General features: G+C 41.9%; 1 protein-coding gene across 2 annotated transcripts; it reads left to right on the plus strand.

Annotated features, from left to right (window-relative positions):
- Positions 1-4,349: 4,349 nt before the first annotated feature.
- Positions 4,350-20,222, plus strand: ZMPSTE24 (zinc metallopeptidase STE24). 2 transcript variants are annotated; one of them, XM_032228320.1, is made up of 10 exons: positions 4,350-4,579; positions 6,709-6,855; positions 7,790-7,876; positions 9,021-9,137; positions 10,769-10,921; positions 11,597-11,738; positions 14,278-14,465; positions 15,313-15,417; positions 16,137-16,280; positions 19,411-20,222. In XM_032228320.1, exons 1-10 carry the CDS (start codon positions 4,457-4,459, stop codon positions 19,633-19,635), a joined length of 1,431 nt encoding a protein of 476 aa, XP_032084211.1. In that variant the 5' UTR covers positions 4,350-4,456; the 3' UTR covers positions 19,636-20,222. The 2 variants fall into 2 exon arrangements, with proteins under 2 accessions (XP_032084211.1, XP_032084212.1); XM_032228321.1 differs by having other exon boundaries at positions 14,278-14,417.
- Positions 20,223-21,854: the final 1,632 nt, after the last annotated feature.

The following is a 21,854-nucleotide window of genomic DNA, read 5'->3' on the forward strand; positions in this document are numbered from 1 at the left end:
CCCAATCCTTTTCAGAGGTCCAAAATCCAGAATATGTCATTTTCTTTCCTTTACTGAAACTATCAAGTAGATTCAGTCAATAAATTACTGTTACTGTATGGGTACAGGTTTCATTTGTAAGCCCTAAACCTGCTCTGATAAACTAATTTTTATAAATTAGATTTTCTAATCTAAGATTATTCTCAAAGGATCTGTATGGCAAACTTTCAGTTCTTTGCAAACGCTCCTTCCTGTCCCCTTTCTAGTCTTATTTTTGTTGCTAATCACTAAATGCAGTACGTATGAAATAGGTGACAAGAATTGTGTTCTAGAATCAGACCAAACAGCTTTTACATCCTGTGTGAACAGCTGCAAGCAGATACCCAGAGTTACCTAACTCTGAAGAAGGAACTTAAAAAGCAAAAATGCCAGCATATATTTGTCCCAGCTGGCATTAGCCAGTCATAACTTTTGAAGACAAATGTTGGCTCCTCTTCAAGGAATTCTAACTTATTTTGTTCAGAGCACAATGACTAATCTGCCGCCTTAATCCAAAATCTGTCCATTGTATTTGTCACAAATTACATGGAGCTTCCAGGCCCAATACATTCATCGGAATTTACTAGCTTTAACATAATTACTCACTATTTGGACAACACTCTGCTTTAAACCTGATATTTAACCGAATATTTCTACGTAAAACTTCTGTTTTGAAATATTCTGCTACTAAATTATAAGTCATGAGGTTGAAAAATAATCACCGTGGTACAGTCTCCAAAGTCATTAAACTACCTTTTAAAATACATTATTTCACAATGCATTTATCCATTTATAGACTATCTTGATCTGAATGCAAGAAGGCTTCCAGTAAAAAAAGTTTTCCTTTCATATATATATATGATATATATATATGATATATATATATATAACATTATTATTATATATATGTGTGTGTGTGTGTGTTTTCTGAGGTTTTCGCGGGTGTTAGTATGTAGGTCTCTAGTTATTCGGGTTTTCTTCCGCGTAAAATTGGAGATGTCTTGGCGACGTTTCGACGAAGTCTCATTCATCATCTTCAGGCTACTTCAGGCTTGGTGCTTCCAGGAGTAATGTGAGATCTCGGCTGTTTCTTCCTTTTAACTGCCAGTGGGGGTTTGAACTGATTGGGTGGGGGCTTGGCTGTTTCCTGATTGGGTGGAGGTGTGTCCTGATTGGGTGGAGGTGTGTTCTGTTCTGATTGTTTGGGGGGTTGTGTTTCATGTAAGGGTAGGAGGGGTTTTAAAGAGGCTAATTGTGCATTTGCCAACAGGTATACTTTATATTCTTTAAAACTAATAGCAGTATATAAATATCATTTCTTTTTCTTCCTGATTTAATATAGCACAGAATCTTTTTTACATTTCTAAATACATAAGTGTTCTGACCCCCCTCGTTCCTCACCAACACACACTCCGAGCCAAAGATAAGTTACGGCATTTAATTAACAGACAGACAGGTCCTTGGCAGCAAACTGGCACAGATAAGGCATGGTAGCAATTCAGCCTGCCAAGCTCACAAAAATGTTCTCTGACATTAGTTCCTGCGTTGACTAATGCAAAACGGGCGTGTGCACAAGCAGTCCTTTTATAGACTGGAGAGGAGCCTAATGACCACCAGCTGAGTGCAATTACCTCCTGTAATTGCATAATTGTTCCTTACGCCTATTAGCTCTCCGGGCATCTAGGAACAACTCCCTTGGCTCTTCCCCACTGCTGACATCCGGATCACACTCCCTTGTCTCCTCCCCACTGGTCCAAGGCTCAGGTGCCTCCTGGTGGCCAACCAGCCTCTCTGCGCCCTGCTCGGAGTTGGAACCCTGTCCGGGGTCTCCACTTCCTCCAAAGCCGACTCATAGGGCCCCTCGCTGTCAGAGTCTGGTGGCAGCTCCAACGGCTCCTCCTGGGCCACAACACATGAGTAGGTATCTACTTGAAATGTGGTGAAAGCAAATATCCCTGATAAAGCGTACAAAAGTTAAATAAACCCGAGTTTTCAAGATCTATTTCCAAAAGCCTAACATAACTTCTAAGCAATTTTTAATTATTGTTTACAGCTGCCTTTAAAAACAATCCTTGGCTTATTTTATATCCTTGTCTGTGGTAACTTGTCAAAATAAATGCACTATTGGTGCTCTTTGAGCTTGGTGATTTCCTTGCAGACAATACATTACCAAACTAGGCAACATAATCAGTGCTGTTATCCAGTTAAATCGCTTAGGATAAACTTCCACTACATTAGATGATATCCATTAAATTATAATAAATTTTTGTACTGGTGTTCAGGCCTGTTGGTGTGCATTTTGGTTCTCTTTATATTTTGCACCTATTTTGGAAGTACTCCATTTAGAAAATAGCAGAAAGTTAGCTATGCTACTATATCATGTGACATTCTGAAGCAGCTAAATAATATTAATTGAAGCATGGGGCAGGCAACTCAGTTTTTTTAAAAATGGGGTAAAGCAAAGGAAGTATCAAGGCTGTAAAAACATACATGGTGGAATGGAAGATTGATTTATTACTGTAGTGATTCATCTAGAGCAGGGGTCCCCAAATTTGGTGACTTTAAGACTTGTGGATTTCAACTCCCAGAATTCTGGGAATTGAAGTCCACAAGTCTTAAAAGTTGCCAAGTTTGAAGGCCTCTGATCTAGAATGTGCTTTTTGTGTTGCATAATTAACTGCTATGCAGGTTGGATTTGAATATTTGTAACCTTTTGTAAAGGTTTTTTTAAATTTCTACTGAAAGAAAAGGGGGCAAAAACTGTGAAGTCCACTTCACATGTGGACTGAAAATGTCATGTGGAGAAAAAAAATCCAAGAGATGGCAGGGATTCTGCCCTCTCTTTCTGCAGTTAAACCCAAGAGGAAGTGAGGTTGGGGTAGAAGGCAAAATGCAAAAATAATAAAGTCTTTTGCTGTAAACTTTAGGGGAGGAAATGTAGTTCAAAATAACAACAGCTAGATTTTCTCCCCTGGAAATTATTTATTATACTTCTCTACCTCACCATAAATAACTCTTGGTAGTTTGTAAGCTATATAGGCTTTTTTTGACTGCTATTTCCCTTTTTAATTAGGAAAGCTACTCATAGTCCTTAGGAAGTTGGCAGCCTTTCAAGTCTTTTTTTTAAATAAATCCATCCAGGTGGCTCTCAGAATCCCAGGATCTTAGGTTTTAAGACTGTCATGAATTTAGTATACAGAGTCCTCACTTAAGGAAATTAATTAGAACTGGCAACTCTTACTAAGCAATGTGATTGTAAAGTGCGATGTCACATCACTGTACTGATGATAGCAATTGGGGCAGTTTCTAGTTGCTATTCTTAATTTAATCCCATGCAGTGACAATGGCCAACAATTACGAGAGCCATCACTATTTGCAACCTCCTGCTGGCTTCCCCATTGACTTTGAGGGACACCAGCAGTGAAGGTCACAGATGATGTGACACTGCAATGCTAGTGTCATAATGATCACCTAGATGCCGAGCGCCTAAATTGCAGTCACAGTGGCTGGAAACTATATGACCACATTTACAAGAATCAGTTGCAAGTTCCCCTTGTTCAGCGTGGTGTAACTTCAAACTGCCCCGTGTTCTTGGGGAATCCTGGGAGTTGCAAATCTGCACATTTTTAGAACTATTAAGATTTGGTAAAGAGCCAGTTTGGTGTAGAGGTTTAAGGCACCGGGATAAAAAACCAGGAGACTGTGAATTCTAGATCTGCCTTAGGCATGAAGCTAATTGGGTGACCTTGTGCCAGTCAGAGGCCTGGGAAAGCAAATGGAAAAACGACTTCCAAAATCGTGCCAAGAAAAGTGCAAGGGCTAGTCCAGGCAGTCGCCAGAACAAAACACTGACTTGAAGGCACTTTTTTAATTATTTATTTATTTAAATGTTTTATAAACTGCAGGTTACAAACATCAATACCACACACACACACACGTGGTATTTTGAATGTTTGTAACCTGCCGTTTATAAAACATTCTTATAATATTTATAAGAATGTGCCATATATATATATATATGTGTGTGTGTGTGTGTTTTATTTGTGCTGATAAATAAATAAGGGGAGACTAGTATAGATCTATTTCAAGCTATTTAGTTCTCATCAGCTAGCCATACCCATATATATATATGAGTCAGCCAGGGGCGGGGCGGGGAGGAATGAGAGGAGAGAAGGGGAGGGAAGGTGTATATATATATATATACTCCCCTTCTCTCTTCTCTCTCATTTCTCCCGCCCCGCACCTGGCTGACTCTCAGCTTTTCCGGAAACGGAAGTCCCGCGAACGCAATGCAAGCACTTGCCTCGGAAGTTCTTTGGGAAGAACTGCTTCCGGGTCTTGCTTTGCTAGTGTGTGTCACTGCAGCCGGAAGCCGGCTGAGAAGGGCCAAGCGTGCTGGCCGGCGGCTCTGTGGGAGAGCGGCGGATCGAAGCCGGACATGGCGATGCCGCTGCTGGGCGATCTGTGGGCCGAGAGCCCCGTGGAGGACCGGATTTTCTGCTCCGTGCTGCTCTTCTCCTGGGCGGTCTACCTGTGGGAGGCCCTGCTCGCCTGGCGGCAGGTCAGATCCTTCCCGCCCAAGCCCGCCCCGCGCGCGCGCTTGACAGCCCCGTCAAGTTTCAGGCAGTGACGGGAAGAGCCCGGTCATCCCCGCCGCCTGGTGCTGCGCCAATCGGTCTGGGGGTGCCGGGTACTGTTGGGGACTCGGGCGGGGGATGGAAGGCTCGGTTTCTAAGCCGGCGGGTTTCTAAACCTCCGCAGGGTGCCGCGGATCTCGACGTGGGAGACGGCGCTTTTGTTGTATCTATCTAGCTATCTAATATTTATGTTACATTTAATTATGTAAGGCGGCTTACATAATTTAAAAGCATATTAAAAAGCAAAGCTAATATAATAAATTCATAAAATCACACACATACACAGCGATAGCCGATCACACGAGCCATTTAATGGGCTCCATCCCACTCTGGGTTCCCCAGGCCCGCTGGCAGAACCAGGTCTTCAGCTCCTTCCAGAAGAGTGGGGGCCGGTCTAATCTCGGGGGGGATGATGTTCCAGAGAGAGGGAGCCACCACGGAGAAGGCCTTCTTCTGGGTCCCACCAGGTGCATCTCCCTCGGGGATGGGACCTGCAACATTCCCTGCTTCCCTACTCTAATGGGTATATCTCTTTTGAATGTAACGGATCGGCATGAGAATTATATTTCCATCCATGTTACATTACTGTACGTGCGAGCTTAGATAGGTACAAGCTGTAGGTACAAGCCGTGCTCGGCCCAGGACAAACAGAACATTGGGCTGGGCAGAGGCTTGCTTGGGTTTGGCCGGTAGGATTGCAGTCCATGTACGCTTAGGGAGGAGAATGCCGTGTGAATTACTCTGGCCTAAAACCGTTATAGGACAGGTGTCTAATGGAGATTCTCAGTCATCCAGCTCATAGTTGTCCAAAGGTGCTTTTTCAAGAGGCAACTAGACATTCTTTGTTTTTGCTTGAAGACGTTTTGCTTCTCAGCTTCTTCAGCTCTAAACTGGATGGTGGGGAATTGAAGGATTCCGTCATCATCCAGTCAGAGTTGAAGAAGCTTCTGGGAAGAGAAGTGAAACACCTTCAAGCCAAAGCAAAGGAAGTCCAGCTGCCTCTTGAAAAAGCACCTTTGGGACGCTATAAGACAGACTCGTTTCCTTAAAGTGTCTTCATTGGCATTAAGGCTGTGGTCAAGGCTAGGCTGTCTTTGTCATTCAACTGGCCTTTTCCCAAGGGGTATTTTCAGATTTTGACTCCCATAGGTGCTATGAAGGAGGGAATTGGGAGTCCAGTGCACAGTGGTGTCCTATATTTTCCAAAATCTAAGTAACTAAGAACATAAGGAGATCCTTGCCAGATCAGCGGTCACCAACTGGTGATCAGCAGAAAAATTATTTGCATTTTTTATATTGCACTAAATACTTTTTAAAAAAAAAAATCATATTAGTGGTCCGCGGGATTTAAAATTATGAATTTAGTGGTCACTGAGGTCCAAAAGGTTGGTGACCCCTGTGCTAGATTATAAAGGCTGTTTCCTGAGGTGCTACCTGCATGATACTGGTTCTACAACGCCCTTCGTCCTCTTCCCCCCAGCAGAATTGCTGGGTCAAAACACATGCATGCCTCCTATTTTTAATACCTGCATTTTATCTTCAGCACTGGTATTATTAAGGCTAATATCATGTTATGAAAATTACATGCCTTTCCCTAGAATATTGAGAAGAACCTCTTAACTGGAGTCTGTTTCTAGGGTGGATTCTCTAAAATTTAATTAAAAACAGGCCATACTATTGTATCTTGAGAGTGTTTGACATTGGGATATTACAGTAGAGCAGGGCTTCTTTTGTCACCTAGCTTCAAAAACAAATTTTTGATTGGTTTTTCCAAGTAGTTTTGTGCCTAAGCCTTAAAAGAATTGATCAGATCTATTCAGTAAAAGCTATCAGGTAAACTAAGGAAGATTCTTTCTTTATCCACTAAGACAATTCACAGAACTTGGATCCATTGATTTAGAGATGTATTTATTAGTCGCACATGAGTGCTTTTGTAATCATGGTATCATTAAATTATCACCTATCTTAGCTGTTGGACATTGAACTTCCAGTGGCACATGAAAACATTTTTGAAAATGCAAGCTAAATGACTGCTTATATTTAAATATTTCAGAGGACCGTCTACAAGACAACCACCCATGTCCCACTGGAATTAGGGCCAATCATGGACTCAGAAACGTTTGAAAAATCCCGTCTTTACCAATTAGATAAAAGTGCATTCAGCTTCTGGTCAGGACTGTACTCGGAGTTAGAGGGCACGGTAGGTATCTTTCATACTGTTCGATTTTGTCTATTTTTTTAGTGAGTTAGACTGTATTCTAACATGTATTTTTGTGACTGTGTGTGCATGCACGCCCAAGAATATTGACAAAGGAATTGTACAAAAATTCAAGAAGGATTTATTCTGTGATAGATTGTAGAAATCCATAGAGCTTTTTATCTTCATAGAACGTTGAATAAAAGAGCCTTTGAGCCAGAAGCAAATGCTATGAAAAAACCGAGATAAATTTCCTTCAGGCAGAATTGAGAGTGGCTTTTCCTCCTCCTGCTAACATTTCCTGAAGTTATCCCCTTCAAGGGCTGTATGTCAATATTAGAGGAGGACCCAATAGATCGGGATGGGCCAACTGTGACTACTTTATGATCTATGGACTTCAGCTGGTTTAGGAATTCTGGGAGTTGAAGTCCATGAGTTGTAAAGTTGCCCACTCCTGCAATAGATGATAGAGCAAGAGCTGGTCACAAATGTAAGAGCCACGAATGCTACACGAATGCTATTAGCTAACACAAGATTAGTTTATGCTCTTGCATTCCCTGTTACCTCATCTTTCTATCTTATGCAGCATTTTGTCTATAATGCTCCATTTCTCTCTCTCTCTACAACCTGCATGCAATTGAGCTTTAGCTCAGAAGTTCCATGTCCCCTTTTTTCCTAATGTTTAGAGAATGGGAAAAAAATTCAGTGAAAGTATTGCTCAGATGATTAAACTGCAGCATTAAATTATTTGTTGGTACATGAATGAGCTTTGGGCTCACATTAGCTTTGGCCGTTACTTTATTGACACCCAATAAGATTTATAGTTAAATACATGCAGCTTTGAATCTGTATCTCTTTGATTTCTGGAATCCCACAATTTAAAAAGGTTATATCATGTTAGCCTTTTCCATAAAATTCCATATTTTTGTTCTTATAGGTAATTCTTCTTTGTGGAGGAATTCCTTTTCTTTGGTCTGTATCTGGAGACATTTCAAATCATGCTGGTTTTGGACCTGAGTATGAGGTAGGTGTATTGGTTTGCTTGATTCAGATCAATACTCACCTGATAAAATGCTAAGTAATCCTTTAATAACTTTTGTTTAAACTTTTAGATATGTAAGAAAAGGTGTGCTAAAACAAATCAAGGAAATATCTGGTTTAGAAGGTGGAATAATATTGCCATCTAGTCTGGATTCCCATTTAGCATCTCTAGCTAGCTATGGTAGTATCTAGATTGGATAGTAATTCCTTAATCCCTTTCAAGCTAATTGAAAGAGCCATGCTGGCACATTGATTAGAATGCAACATTGCAGGCTAACTTTGCATTCCACAGTTCGATCCTGACCAGCTGAAGATTGACTCAGACTTCTATCCTTCTGAGGTCAGTAAAATGAGGATCCAGGATCTAGATCCAGAACTGATTTCTGGATCATCTTTAGTATGGCCAGGTTCGTAAAATCAAGGGGGGAACAGAAAACACAAGAGTTTGCCAGAATGTTCTTTTCCTGGATTTATAGATTTTGCCGATTTCTATCTGATATTTTTCATAATGGCTTTCCTTGCTAGTGCCTGCTTCTTGATAATGCCAGCTGGGCAGCTCAACTCAGTGGCATTGACTTAAATAAATGTGACAGCTTTGTAGTTTGGCTAGTGCTATAAATGTATCAAATACTTTGTTTCGTTTGTGGCTTACGTGGAGAGAACCCAATGTAGGATCCTGGTTTGTTTGAACGTACAGCCTGTGGATGGATCTACTTGTGATTTTTTAAACTATTTTTTCCCCTCAATCTCGGCAAGTTTAAGCTGTGTGGACTTTCAGAATTCCTCAGTCTGCGTGGGTGGGGAATTCTGGGAGTTGAAGTTGCCAAAGTTAATTTAATTTAAAGTTGCCAAAATTGAGAAGCATTGGATTAACTACTTCCAGTGGCCAGAGGAACTTCAAACAGTTTGCACCAGGATATAATTTCAGGGATTTGGCCGAAGCCCTAAGCATAACTCCAAAGTGCATAAGAATTATAGGCTGTAATTCAGACATGGTCATACTTAGACTAAACCATTAAAATCAAGATAGTTGTAACAAACTGATCCCGTTTATATTTTAGGGAGACTTTGCAAGTAGGATAATACTTATTTGTAACAATTCCCCTCTTCATTATTCTGATACACAGATTGTCCAGTCATTGGTCTTCCTCCTGCTTGCTACACTTTTCAGTGCGGTCACAGGTCTTCCTTGGAGCCTCTATAATACTTTTGTCATTGAGGAAAAGCATGGTTTCAATCAGCAGGTATTACATCACTTCTACCTTCTCTTCCCGATAGAATGCAATATCTTCCTGTGGATGTTTTAATGCTGCGTTTGTTTGAATTCTCCTACTCATGTTTTATAGTTCCTTATTGTGGATGTTTCATGCTGTACACTATTACGGGTCAACTTACTGAAATTAGCCGTGGACAAATTTATTAAATCATAAGATATCCATGACTGACCACCCTGCCTAATGGCTGATGGAAACTACTCCAGCTAATCTTGAGAAATTGCTAACCTACATCTATTAACAGACAAGAGCTCTCTCTGCCTGTAACAATAAGAAGATAACCTTTATTGTCATTACTCTGCAGCACACATTAAAATGAAATTCCAATGACCTGCTCTCTAAATAAGGAATGCCACCCACCAAACCATGTCACCATCCCAAGGATAGCAGTAGTAATAATAATATAACAGCAACGTCACCAAAAATGCTAAAAATGACACCAAAGCGTCTATTAATCACAGTCTGTTTTGAATACATAGTGGGGAAAAAGAGTCTTGAGAGTGAACACGGTTGATTCTATATGGAACTGAGCTGCTACAGAATCTAGTGCAGGAGTGTCAAACTCACGGCCCGCAGGCCAGATGCATCACGCGCTGGCCACGCCCATGCCCGGTTTAGCGCAGGGGGGAAAGTCACAATACGTCGCATGATGTTGCCATGATACTGCGAGTTTGACACCCCTGATCGAGTGGTTCTGTTTCAGATATCGTAGAGCCCAGAAGGCAACCATGAACATGGTTCCATTGCCATGATTAATTGCTGAAATATGAGCCTCGAGAACAATCAAAATGTTTAGTGTACTTTGCTTGTATTCTCTCTCTCAGGAGGTGTCTGTGGGAGTTGCCCATGTCCTTTCTTTTCTGTTTTATTTTAGCTATTTTCTGGTTGCATGTCTAAACACATTCTCTTTCAGTGCCATCTTGAGTAAACTTTTTGCCCCTTGGGTTTTTGGATGTGCTGCTTTGTCATACTTGGGGAAGTAGTAGTAGTAATAGTACTTTATTGTCATTGCACCTCGTACAATGAAGTTAAATGCCATCTTCAGTGTACATTATACATAAGAAAACTATAAAAATAAAACACACATCCTTCACATTCTATGCAATTGAATTAAAAAACCCTGATATTGCATTAATATTGCACTATACAGTAGAATTCAATATAGTTACTGCTTTGGGATAGAAGCTGTTTTTCAGCCTATTTGTCCTTGTTTTTATTGTCCTGTATTATCTGCCCGATGGTAATAGTTCAAAAAAAAAATAACGGCCTAGGATGAGTTGGATCTTGAAGAATGCTTTGAACTTTCTTAAAGCAGTGGGAGCTATAAAACTCTTCCAAAGAGGGGAGAGGGCAATCAATGATCCTCTGGGCAATGATGTGAATCCTCTGGAGCCCTGTGCTATCTGCCACTGTGCAGTTGGCAAACCATACACAGGGGCAGTAAGTTAAAATAAAATAAAAGGGATGTTTTTAATGTTCTGTCAATTTTAGCTGGACAATTTTGAAATGTAACTTAGGTGCACGCAATGTAAAATCCGTGGTATTTATCCAGTCCATTTCAGATTTCCTCCCAGCTTGTTATGTATGCTTCTCTTTAACAGACCCTGGGATTCTTTTTTAAAGATGCCATCAAGAAGTTCATTGTGACACAGTGTATTCTCCTGCCAGTGACCTCGCTCCTGCTTTATATCATCAAAATAGGTGGAGACTATTTCTTCATCTATGCCTGGCTTTTCACTTTAGTTGTTTCCTTGGTGAGTTCACAACATCCGGATGTTTGGTTTAGAATTATTCAAAAATGGTCTCCCGCTGTTAAGGATTTTCTCCTCTGTTAAGGTTTTGCCCTTGATGATAGTGAGTTTCCTTTTTTTAAAAAAATATTTGAATTTTACAATAAAGGCATAAAAAAATGAAAAGAAAAGAAAGGGGTGAGGAATGAGAAAAAAGTGTAAAGTGAAAAAGGAAGAAAATGTAGAATGTTGACTTCCTCCTTTCTGTTTAATAAGAGCCATCTTATTCTTTCTCCTCCCTCCTAAATCATCAATTCAGTCTTTCCTTCTTTCAGCAAAAACTCCATTCTGAAGTTTCCACTTTTTAAAACAGTCTTAATCGTTTTTTCTCTGGGCCAAACTGGTCAGCTTTGCCATTTCTATGAGCTCCATCCATTTTATTATCCAATCCTCTGCTATCAATGTTTCCTCTAACTTTGTGCATATAATACGGTACTTTTACCTCAGTTACTATATAAAAAAATTGTCACCCATGTTTCTTTTTCCCTAGTTCAGCACCAATAAAATAATAATTATGACTTCGTTGGTAATGTCTTTCCAACTTGCTCTGTAAAAGTGCAAGCTGGATTTTTTTAAAGTGAACAACAGTATCTTTATCATTGTAAGGGATTTGTGTTCTATCTTTTTGCTCCATTCTAGGTTCTTGTCACAATTTATGCTGACTATATTGCTCCGTTGTTTGACAAATTCATTCCACTTCCCGAAGGAGAGCTCAAGCAGGAAATTGAGGCAATGGCAAAGGATATAGACTTCCCGCTCACCAAAGTTTACGTTGTGGAAGGTATGAGAATAGAGTGCTCAGGTTCTGATTCTGAAGACAGATAACAATGTTTCCCTGAAAATAAGAGAGGGTCTTATTTTCTTTTGACCACCGAAATAAGCGTTTGGTCTTCTTTTTGGGGAGGTCTTATTATTTTTGAGGTGCAGGAGGCAGCATGGTCACCCGATAGCTGCTGCTGTGTTGCAATATTTTCGGGGAGGGCTTATTTTTGGAGGAGAGTTTATTTTAGCACATGTGCTCAAAAGCCTGATTGGGTTTATTATCCGGGAGGGCTTATTTTCAGGGAAGCAGGATACAACCATTTGTTTAGTAACCATTGAAAGTTACAACAGCACTTTAAAAAGGGACTTATGATCATTTTTCACACGATGGTGATCATGGGATCAAAATTCACTTGGCAACTAGCATGTACAATGAAATACAGTACAATAGCAGAGTTTGAAGGGACCTTAGAGGTCTTCTAGTCCAACTCCCTGCCTAGGCAGGAAACCTTATACCGTTTCAGACAAATGGCTATCCAACATCTTCTTAAAGACTTCCAATGTTGGGGCATTCACAACTTCTGGAGGCAACTTCTGTTCCACTGATTAACTGTTCTAATTGTCAGGAAATTTCTCCTCAGTTCTAAGTTGCTTCTCTCCTTGATTAGTTTCCACCAATTGCTTCTTGTTCTACACTCAAGTGCCTTGGAGAATAGTTTGACTCCCTCTTCTTTGTGGCAACCCCTGAGATACTGGAACGCTGCTATCATGTCTCTCCTAGTCCTTCTTTTCATTAAAGTAGACATACCCAGTTCCTGCAACTATTCTTCATATGTTTTTGTCTCCAGTCCCCTAATCATCTTTGTTGCTCTTCTCTGCACTCTTTCTAAAGTCTCCAAATCTTTTCTACAGTGTGGTGAGCAAAACTGAATGCAGTATTCCAAGTGTGGCCTTACCAAGGCATTATAAAGCGGTATTAACACTTCACGTGATCTTGATTCTATCCCTCCGTTTATGCAGCCTAGAACTGTGTTGGCTTTTTTGGCAGCTGCTGCACACTGCTGGCTCACATTTAAATGGTTGTCCACTAGGACTCCAAGATCCCTTTCACAGTTACTATTGTTGAGTAAGCTACCACTTATACTGTACCTGTGCATTTCGTTTTTCTTGCCTAAATGTAGAACCTTACTCTTTTCACCATTGAATTTCATTTTGTTAGATAGTGCCCAATGTTCAAGTTTGTCAAGATCCTTCAGTATCTTAAGCCTATCTTCTAGAGTATTGGCTATTCCTGCCAGCTTGGTGTCATCTGCAAATTTGATGAGTTTCCCATGTATTCCCTCATCCAAATCATAGATGAAGATGTTGAAGAGTACTGGGCCTAAAACAGAGCCTTGAGGTACTCCACTGCATACTTCCCTCCATGTAGATGCAGTTCCATTGAGGACTACACATTGAGTGCAGTTGGTCAGTCAGTTACAAATTCACTTTACAACCATGGCTAGAAAGGTTGCAAAATGGACTCACTTAACAATTGCCTTACTTAGCAGTGGAATTTTTGGACTCAATTGGGGTCATAAGTCAAGGACTACCTGTATTGCCAAACTATACGTTGGTTTTCTGAAATTGGAGAGGCAACCTTAGCTTGCTGACCGTGGAAACCTGCTGCAGCCATAAAGGAAGAACATGAATTCCTCCTGGTTTGCTTACTGGGATCCATTATTTTGCAGCTGATGATATAATAAAGCAGGGAATTGTCTCAACATTTTGATTTGTCCAAATGATTATAACAATCATTAAGCAGTAATGTTCAGAGCACTTCAACATTGGCAGTATAAGCCTTACAAGTATGTCCAACAAATCTCAGCCCTTGAACTGGTACTATGTAGCCTGGACTTCTAGGTCTTAACCAAGCTTCCTCCAGTCTGGGTATCCTCTAGATGTGCTTCACTGCTACTGAGAATTCTGGGATTTGAAGTCTGCTTATCTGGAGGATGTCCAGACTGAGGAGAGTTGCCTTAAGTGCTTGAAACCTCACAGTCACATTAAAGGTTTGAGATGTTGCCAAGATGGTCCTTCGCTCTGTTGGTATACAAAAGGATGCTCTACAATCACCATCAAAGTTTGCTGGCACACAGTGCCGCCTCCTTCCTTGGGTTAAGCAGTTTGATCCTGCTCAGTGTCTAGGTGGATGGTCTCGCCAAGACTCACATGGGGAGACAGGTATGGTGTTTACAGCCTATTCTTCCTGTGCCACTTTTCTCCGTGCTTCAGGGAAACTATTCACTGCAGCTACACGGTTTGAAATAGCTTCTGTTTAGCCCTCAACCTTAAAGATATGCTGGATGCTAAACTTGATTTCAGACCTTCCCAATTGCACTATAGTCCATGTGGTTGGGTCACCAGCTGTGTGCATCTGGAGTAAGTGAACAGTTTCAGCCAAGTTTACTGGTCTCTAACAGGAGGCACTAGCCGATGCTGAAAGCCGAATACTCTTAAGCCCTCTTGCTCATAAAATCTAGAATGCTGTAATATGACTGAATTTTCTTTCTCCCCAGGATCCAAACGGTCTTCCCATAGCAATGCTTATTTCTATGGTTTCTTCAAGAACAAACGTATTGTGTTGTTTGACACTCTCCTGGAAGACTATTCTGCCCTTAACAAAGAGCATCCCGAGGAGCCTGGTGTGGACACGCAGGTAGCTGAAGGAAATGAGGGAGGACCCGAGACAAAGGCTAAAACCAAAGTGAGCCCTGATTTGTTTGTGTTGCTAGTATTGACAGACCTGATCCAAAGTTTCCAAACAACAGAGATGGCTTGCCTAAAAGGAAAGCCCAAGCAGCAATTAGAGGAACACCAGCATGTACACTTAGAATCTTTGGTTATTAAAGCTAAAATGATAACAAATTGTCAAGAAAGAAAAATCAATGTGGTTTATTGTTTTTGGATATATTTGGACATATAGGTAACATATATATGGATATATATATGTTTGGATATATAAGTAACATATAAATTAGATAGATACATACAAGAGAGAGCGAGAGAGAGATAATAGGTATAGATAAGGCAGATATAGAAAGATAGATGAATGAGATGATAGAGATGATAGAGGAGATAGGGAGGGAGGGAGAGAGAACATTTGTTTGTTTGTTTGTTTGTTTGCTTTCTACTCCAGTCCTGAATTTGGAGAAAGTTACCTTTGTATATACAACAAGAGTAGGCAGTGTTTTATTAGCTGAAGGTTATCGCTTTTGTAGCTTGGTGGGAATCATAAGAGGCATGGCCAGTTAAAAGACATCAGACTGGCTAAAGCTGACAATTTTGGCCTGGGTTTGGGGAGGTCTAGTTTTAAGTAGTAAAATAGGCTAATTCAACAGTGTTTTATGGACCTGTTTATTTTAACATTCAGTTCTTTAAAAAAAGCAATTATTTCACCCGTTTTAAAAGGAGCTAAGAGCATCTTTGGTCCTGCCTCTTTAAAACTCTTTAAAAAATCCATCCAGACCTGGTAATCCAAACAAGAACATTGTGTCCTATCCATTCGTATGTGTGTTAAAGAGATGGATTAATATTTTTCTTCACATGTCTAGAGTAAGAAGCAAGGTTGCAAAAATGAAGAAGTTTTGGCTGTGCTGGGACATGAGTTGGGACACTGGAAACTTGGCCACACCATTAAAAATATTGTCATTAGCCAGGTAAGTAAGAAATAATTGGGTACCTATCTACTGTTACTATTCACTCAGAAAATAAAGTGGTTCCATTTTTCTGCTTGCTTTCTGCTTTTTTATCTCTGTTGTATAATTGGAAAAAAAATGGAATGAGGAGATACACAAGATTTGGGCAACATTGTTAGAACAGACTAAATGACACATTATGTAGGAAATCGGAATCTTTAAACTTTTTAAAAAAGTTATAAAAACTATCATAGAGAAGTGTATGGTAGGTATCAGTGCATTGGATCAGAGCTGAAGAGAGGTTACTTTCTGCAACTCCACTGCACTGTACAGTAGAAGCCATTTTACGGCAGTACAGTAGAAGCCATTTAAGGTTCAACAGGCTGTATCTTAACAGAACACACAAACACCAAGGGGTGTTAGGGGTGTCACCCCCACAGTACTGTATTTTTCAGAGTATAAGACGCATCTTTTTCCTGGGAGATCTGCAGAATGCTAAAACTTTTTTTAAAAATTTGCCTCTTCAAAATCTTGGTGCGTCTTATACTTTGAAAAATACGGTATTTTTTTTCCCAGAGAATAAGTCATCTGAGTACCAAGTTTGGATAAAATTGCTCGAGATGTTCCAGAGTTTCGCTGGAACATACACACACACACAACCAGTTTTTTTAATATCTATCTATATATATTCAAGGTGGTTAACAGTTCCTAACAAGTTCCACTGTTTTGTTTTCTCTCAGATGAACTCCTTCTTATGTTTCTTCTTATTTGCGGTATTGATTGGTCGAAAGGAGCTTTTTGCTGCCTTTGGATTCTACGAAACCCAGCCTACCCTGATAGGATTGCTGATCATCTTTCAGTTTATTTTCTCACCTTACAATGAGGTAAACTTCAGTTTTGACTGGCGCTTTGCTCAACTGATAAGGAGTTTGCTTTCCTGGAAAAGTTGCCTGAGTTCCGTGTGGAAAGTTTGGGTCATAAATCACTGTTACAGATTGTATAAATGGGTTGTCAGAGTTCCACGTAACACCCCTAATGAAAGAAAACTCCGAGGCTTGAGTTTCCACAAAGTTCCATTTTATTAGAGATGTCACATTGGCACATCTGCGAAAATGTGAATCTGAAAGTTTCCAGGTTTTCCCCACCCAAACGAAAGTCCCTGTCCAGCACCTACATGTCCATCCCATGGTCCAATCAGGCACCGTTCCAACTGGAGATGCCTCCCAGTCACACCACTCCAGGTGCAGGGCGAGACGTCCTTGACTTTCTGAGAAAGGAATTTTATTTAGATTATATACAGTGGGGCAAAAAAGTATTTAGTCAGCCACCAATTGTGCAGGTTCTCCCACTTAAAAGGATGAGAGGGGCCTGTAATTGACATCATAGGTAGACCTCAACTATGAGAGACAAAAGGAGAAAACAAATCCAGACAATCACATTGTCCGATCTGGAAAGAATTTTTTTTGCAAATTATGGTGGAAAATAAGTATTTGGTCAATATCAAAAGTTCATCTCAATACTTTGTTATATATCCTTTGTTGGCAATGACAGAGGTCAAACGTTGTCTGTAAGTCTTCATAAGGTTGGCACACACTGTTGCTGGTATGTTGGCCCATTCCTCCATGCAGATCTCCTCTAGAGCAGTGATGTTTTGGGGCTGTCGCTGGGCAACATGGACTTTCAACTCCCTCCAAAGGTTTTCTATGGGGTTGAGATCTGGAGACTGCCTAGGCCACTCCAGGACCTTGAAATGCTTCTTACGAAGCCACTCCTTCATTGCCCGGGTGGTGTGTTTGGGATCATTGTCCTGCTGAAAGACCCAGCCACGTTTCATCTTCAATGCCCTTGCTGATGGAAGGTTTGCACTCAAAATCTCACGATACATGGCCCCATTCATTCTTTCCTGTACACGGATCAGTCGTCCTGGTCCCTTTGCAGAGAAACAGCCCCAAAGCATGATGTTGCCACCCCCATGCTTCACAGTAGTTTGTAATTTTTTTTGGGGGGGGGGGTGACATCTGGGGCCTGACAGGAAGGAAAGAGCTAGTTCCTTTCAGTCAACAAATATCTATACTTAAGAATTACTGTATTTTTCGGACTATAAGATGCACCTAGATTTTAGAGGAGGAAAAAAGGAAAAAAAATATTCTGAACCAAATGGTGTAGTAATATATTATTTAATAAAATACCAGTATAGCAGAATAATTTTTACCACCATACATCCTTTTTACAACTCTTCAACTCTGGCACTTGAAGTGCACAAGTCTTAAAACTGTACCCCTAACACTTAAAAAAAACACCAAAATAAAACTTTACTTTTTAAAGCATTTTGCACCTGGGGAAAGTTGGAACAAGGCACACACCACCTCCACTGACTTCTCTTGCGCTGCCAAAACCCCTCGCCACTCTTCGCCTGCAGTCGCCCCTCCAACCTCCCAACCATGGGGGGAAGCAAGGTGGTCCTCCTGCCTGGCAGCTGCTTGCTTCCCCCCCCCCCCCCGAATAGCATGGAGGCTGAGGAAAGGGAGAGGGGAGCTGTGGCGGGGAAGGAGTCTCTGCAGAAGTGGTGGTGGCTGGAGCACAACCCCGGGCTTCCAGCTCCGTCTCTCCCTTCCCTGAGCACGTCCTGTTGCTGCTGGTGCCTGCGGGGCTCTTGCCATCGCTGCTAATCTCCAGTGGCAGAAGCAATAGCAAGAGCCCCGCCGCCCAGCTGCAACCACCATGGGACATGCTCGGAGAAGGGAGAGCCGGAGCTGGCTGCCCGAGGTTGTGCTCCAGACGACAACGACGCTTCTGCTGCTGTTGCAGCTACCAGAGACTCCTTCCCCGCCACCGCTCGCATGGGATACGGCATGAACACGGGAAAGGAGGAAAGGGCGCCCGGCTCTACGCAGTGGGCAGGACAGATGAGGAGCAGCTGCTGCTGCAAATTTGGAGGCAGAGTGGGGGGGGGGAGGGCGGGAGGGACTGGTTCATACTGGGGAACGTCCTGGCCATCACCGTCGCCATGCTGGAACCGGCCTTTGGGGTGAAGGGGGACAGGTCTCCCTGATACGCTCCAGCCTTCCCTGCCTGCCCCCCCTTTCACTCCCAGTATGAGTAAAGAAAGAAACGTGCAGGAACTGAAGCCCCTTTCCGCCCGCTGTCCCCCCAAAAGTCGGGACTGATTCGGGCTGGTGTGTGTGTATGTGTGTTGTCTCTGCTTGTGGGCAAGCGGGCGGAAAGGGGATTCAGCTTCTGCACATTCTCCTACAGCGCCCTCATCCTCCTTCACAGACTCGCCTTCTCTTGTGGCCAGATCCGTTTCAGGCGGCAGATCTGGCCAGAAAAAAAAGAGAAGGTGAGTTTGCAGAGGAGGAGGAGGGTGCGTGTCTCTTTCCTCCACGATCGCTTTTCAGGCGGCAGCTCCTGAGGTGGCCGAGTCTTCCCCGCTTGAAATGTCTTCACCCTGAGGGCCTGCATGTTCCAGGCAACCAGCAGAGCCAGCGAGCCAGCAATCAGCCGGCTCCCTCTGATCTGCCTGCCCTGTGCCGCGCACAGCTCCTGCGCCCTTGCCGGACCATGTTGCCCGCTCACTTTTCTCCCCACCTCCCCTGGCCAACGGTGCTGGCCAGGAGAAAAGACAAGGCGGGGCTGTGGAGGAGGACGAGGGTGCGCGGCTGCGATGTGAATCAGGGAACCAGGGAGGAAAGCATTTTCAGGTGGCAGCGCATGCTTTCAACGCAGTTTCCGGGGCAGCTTCAGGAATCAGGCTCCATGTGGAAGTAGGATCCCCACTGCCTGTGACGTGTGAGTGGGTGGGCGGTGCTACATTCAGAGTATAAGATGCACCCAGATTTTCACCCTCTTTTGGGGGGGGGAAGTGCGTCTTATACGGTAACCCCAAACGTGGCCTACTTCCTCCTCCCTTTTAGACTTTGGAAGGTTTGATGAGATTTGGAGAAGTGGTTTTGAAAGACCGTGAAACTCCTTCTGAAATTTCATTCCGTGTCATCCTCTTCTTTTCCACTGCAGGTGCTTTCCTTTTGCTTGACTGTATTAAGTCGGCGATTTGAATTTCAAGCTGATGCATTTGCCAAGAAACTCGGAAAGGCAAAAGATTTGTATTCTGCGTTGATCAAGTTGAACAAAGATAACCTGGGATTCCCCGTTTCAGACTGGTTGTTTTCAATGTGGCATTATTCTCACCCTCCACTGTTAGAAAGACTTCAAGCACTGAAGGAAACTAAACAGGACTGAAGGGAAAGAACTGAGGAAGCCCAGAGGAGAAACCTACTCTCCCCAAATCGGGTTTTTTTTAAAAAAAAAGAAGTAATTACAGTATACCCATTTCATTCCTAAACACAGCATCCTGCATAGCTCTGTGCGCTGTTCACTTGATTTGAAACGACCTCCCCAAAGTCCTGTTTCTGACTAACAAATGAATTGTAATGAGGAATTGAGGGAGAAATGTAACGTGTGTAACATTTATCTTAAATCACAAAGCCATGCTTGAAAGGAAAAATAATTTGTCACAACCGACATGCCCCTGCCTGAATCTGTGAAAGCTTTGAATGTACCTTTTAAGCACTTTCTCCAGATGTTTTTAGACAGTATGGGAAACTCTTACTCATCTGTGGCAGGGCTGGAGGATAAAGATCTGAAAAATAATTTTGGGACCATTGGGATTTTACATTTCTAAACCCAATCGCTATCCAGATGGGAACAGTGGGATTTTCTTCCACGGTTCAAGTTCTTATCTGCAATGAAATGCAGAGGTGATGAAAACACCTCTTTCCCCGAATAGGGGAAACAGAAAATAAACAGAAAATGAATTACAAATTATATATACCTTAGTTATGTGTCCTATATACTGTATATTACTATTGCAATGGTTTGGAATTTGGCTGGCCTTGTCTCCTGTAGCTACTTTTTCCTGGTAGCAAATAATTGAAATGTGGTTTTCTGGGTGTCCCAAATATCACTTATACCTACAGATACCCCTTTGGTTTCTGTTGTCTGTCTTAGAGCAACTAAGATGATCGAAGTCCTGGAAACTAAACCATATGAAGAACAGCTGCAGGTTTTGGATCTGGCTAGTCTAAAGAAAAGAAGAATTAGGAGTGACATGATAGCAGAATTTCAGTATTTGAGGAGCTGCCACAAAGAAGAGGGGGTTAAATTATTCTCCAAAGCACCGGAAGGCAGGACAAGAAACAATGGTTGGAAACTAACCAAAGAGAAAAGCAACCTGGAATTAAGGAGAAACTTCCTAACAGTGAGGACAATTAACCAGTGGAACGGCTTGCCTTCAGAAATCATGGGTGTTCCATCACTGGAGGTTTTTAAGAAGAGACTGGACAGCCAGTTGTCTGAAATGGTATAGGCTCTCCTGTTTAAGCAGAGGGTTGGATTAGAAGGTCCCTTTCTATTCTATCCGACTTTCTATATAAAAATGGGAAGCTGACACATTCCAGATTAAAATTTCAGTCTCCCTAATTGTATCTGTTTCCAAGAAAGTATTGATGAAAGAAATGTCCTCCTGGGTTCGGCTCCAAGTGGGGAAAAAGACACTGGAGACATGGAGGCTGCTTGGAAAGATGGTTTATTGTTGGACAGGACCACATGGCTTGAGCCCTGAACAGAAAAGGTGATCACATGCTTCAATGTTGGAGAAGAAGAGACGGGCTGAGGGAGGTGCTTGCTAGGCTTTTTATAAACTGTTCAGTCCCACCTCTCTGTTTCCTGTTCCTGGGTAAGAAATATATTCTGATTGGTTGTCAGACTCCCATGGGGCCATGCAGGGGCAACTCTCTAGGCTGTGTTTTGAATCCAGGTTTGGTTGAGTTCTCAGATGCCATGTGGTGAATTGGGGCCAATATTATGCCTTAATCCCATTCCCCTGGAGCTGCAGTGGAGAACTCTTTATTATGTAAAGTGGACTAGCTTGGCCTTCTTAATGGCCCATTGACAAAGTGGGGATGGGCAGGAAGCTACAGGCAGCTATTCTGTCTTTTAAAACATGTTTCTTTTCACATCTAGAGAAATATTCTGCCTTTTCAATATTTCCTAGGATATTTCATTTTTCTGGGAGAGGGTTGGGTGATAACTTCCTACACTATCTTAAGACTGGAGAGTCTTTTTCTGTTTGGAGCCTTTTGCAGGGTTTAATATTAGAAAGGATGTTTACTAAAGCTAAGTTTGCAATAAAAACTTTTATTGTAAGGATGAGTATCTCCCATTCAGGACTATTACTGCATTTCCATACAGTGTTGCTGTTTTTCCCCAGGAGGGGAAAAAAACAATCTAAAATGACTCTATCCTAACATAATCCTTAAAGTGAACCAATGAAGAAAATATTTCTTAACACAAATATTTGAGAAGTATATTGTGTGCTGACTCTGGATTCACAGTCATCCCTTTGCTACTCAAGCACTAAACCAGTGTTTCTCAACCCTGGACAGTAAGATATAGCAATA

The sequence above is a fragment of the Thamnophis elegans genome, chromosome 12, assembly GCF_009769535.1.
Source record: "Thamnophis elegans isolate rThaEle1 chromosome 12, rThaEle1.pri, whole genome shotgun sequence".
Classification (NCBI taxonomy): domain Eukaryota; kingdom Metazoa; phylum Chordata; class Lepidosauria; order Squamata; family Colubridae; genus Thamnophis; species Thamnophis elegans.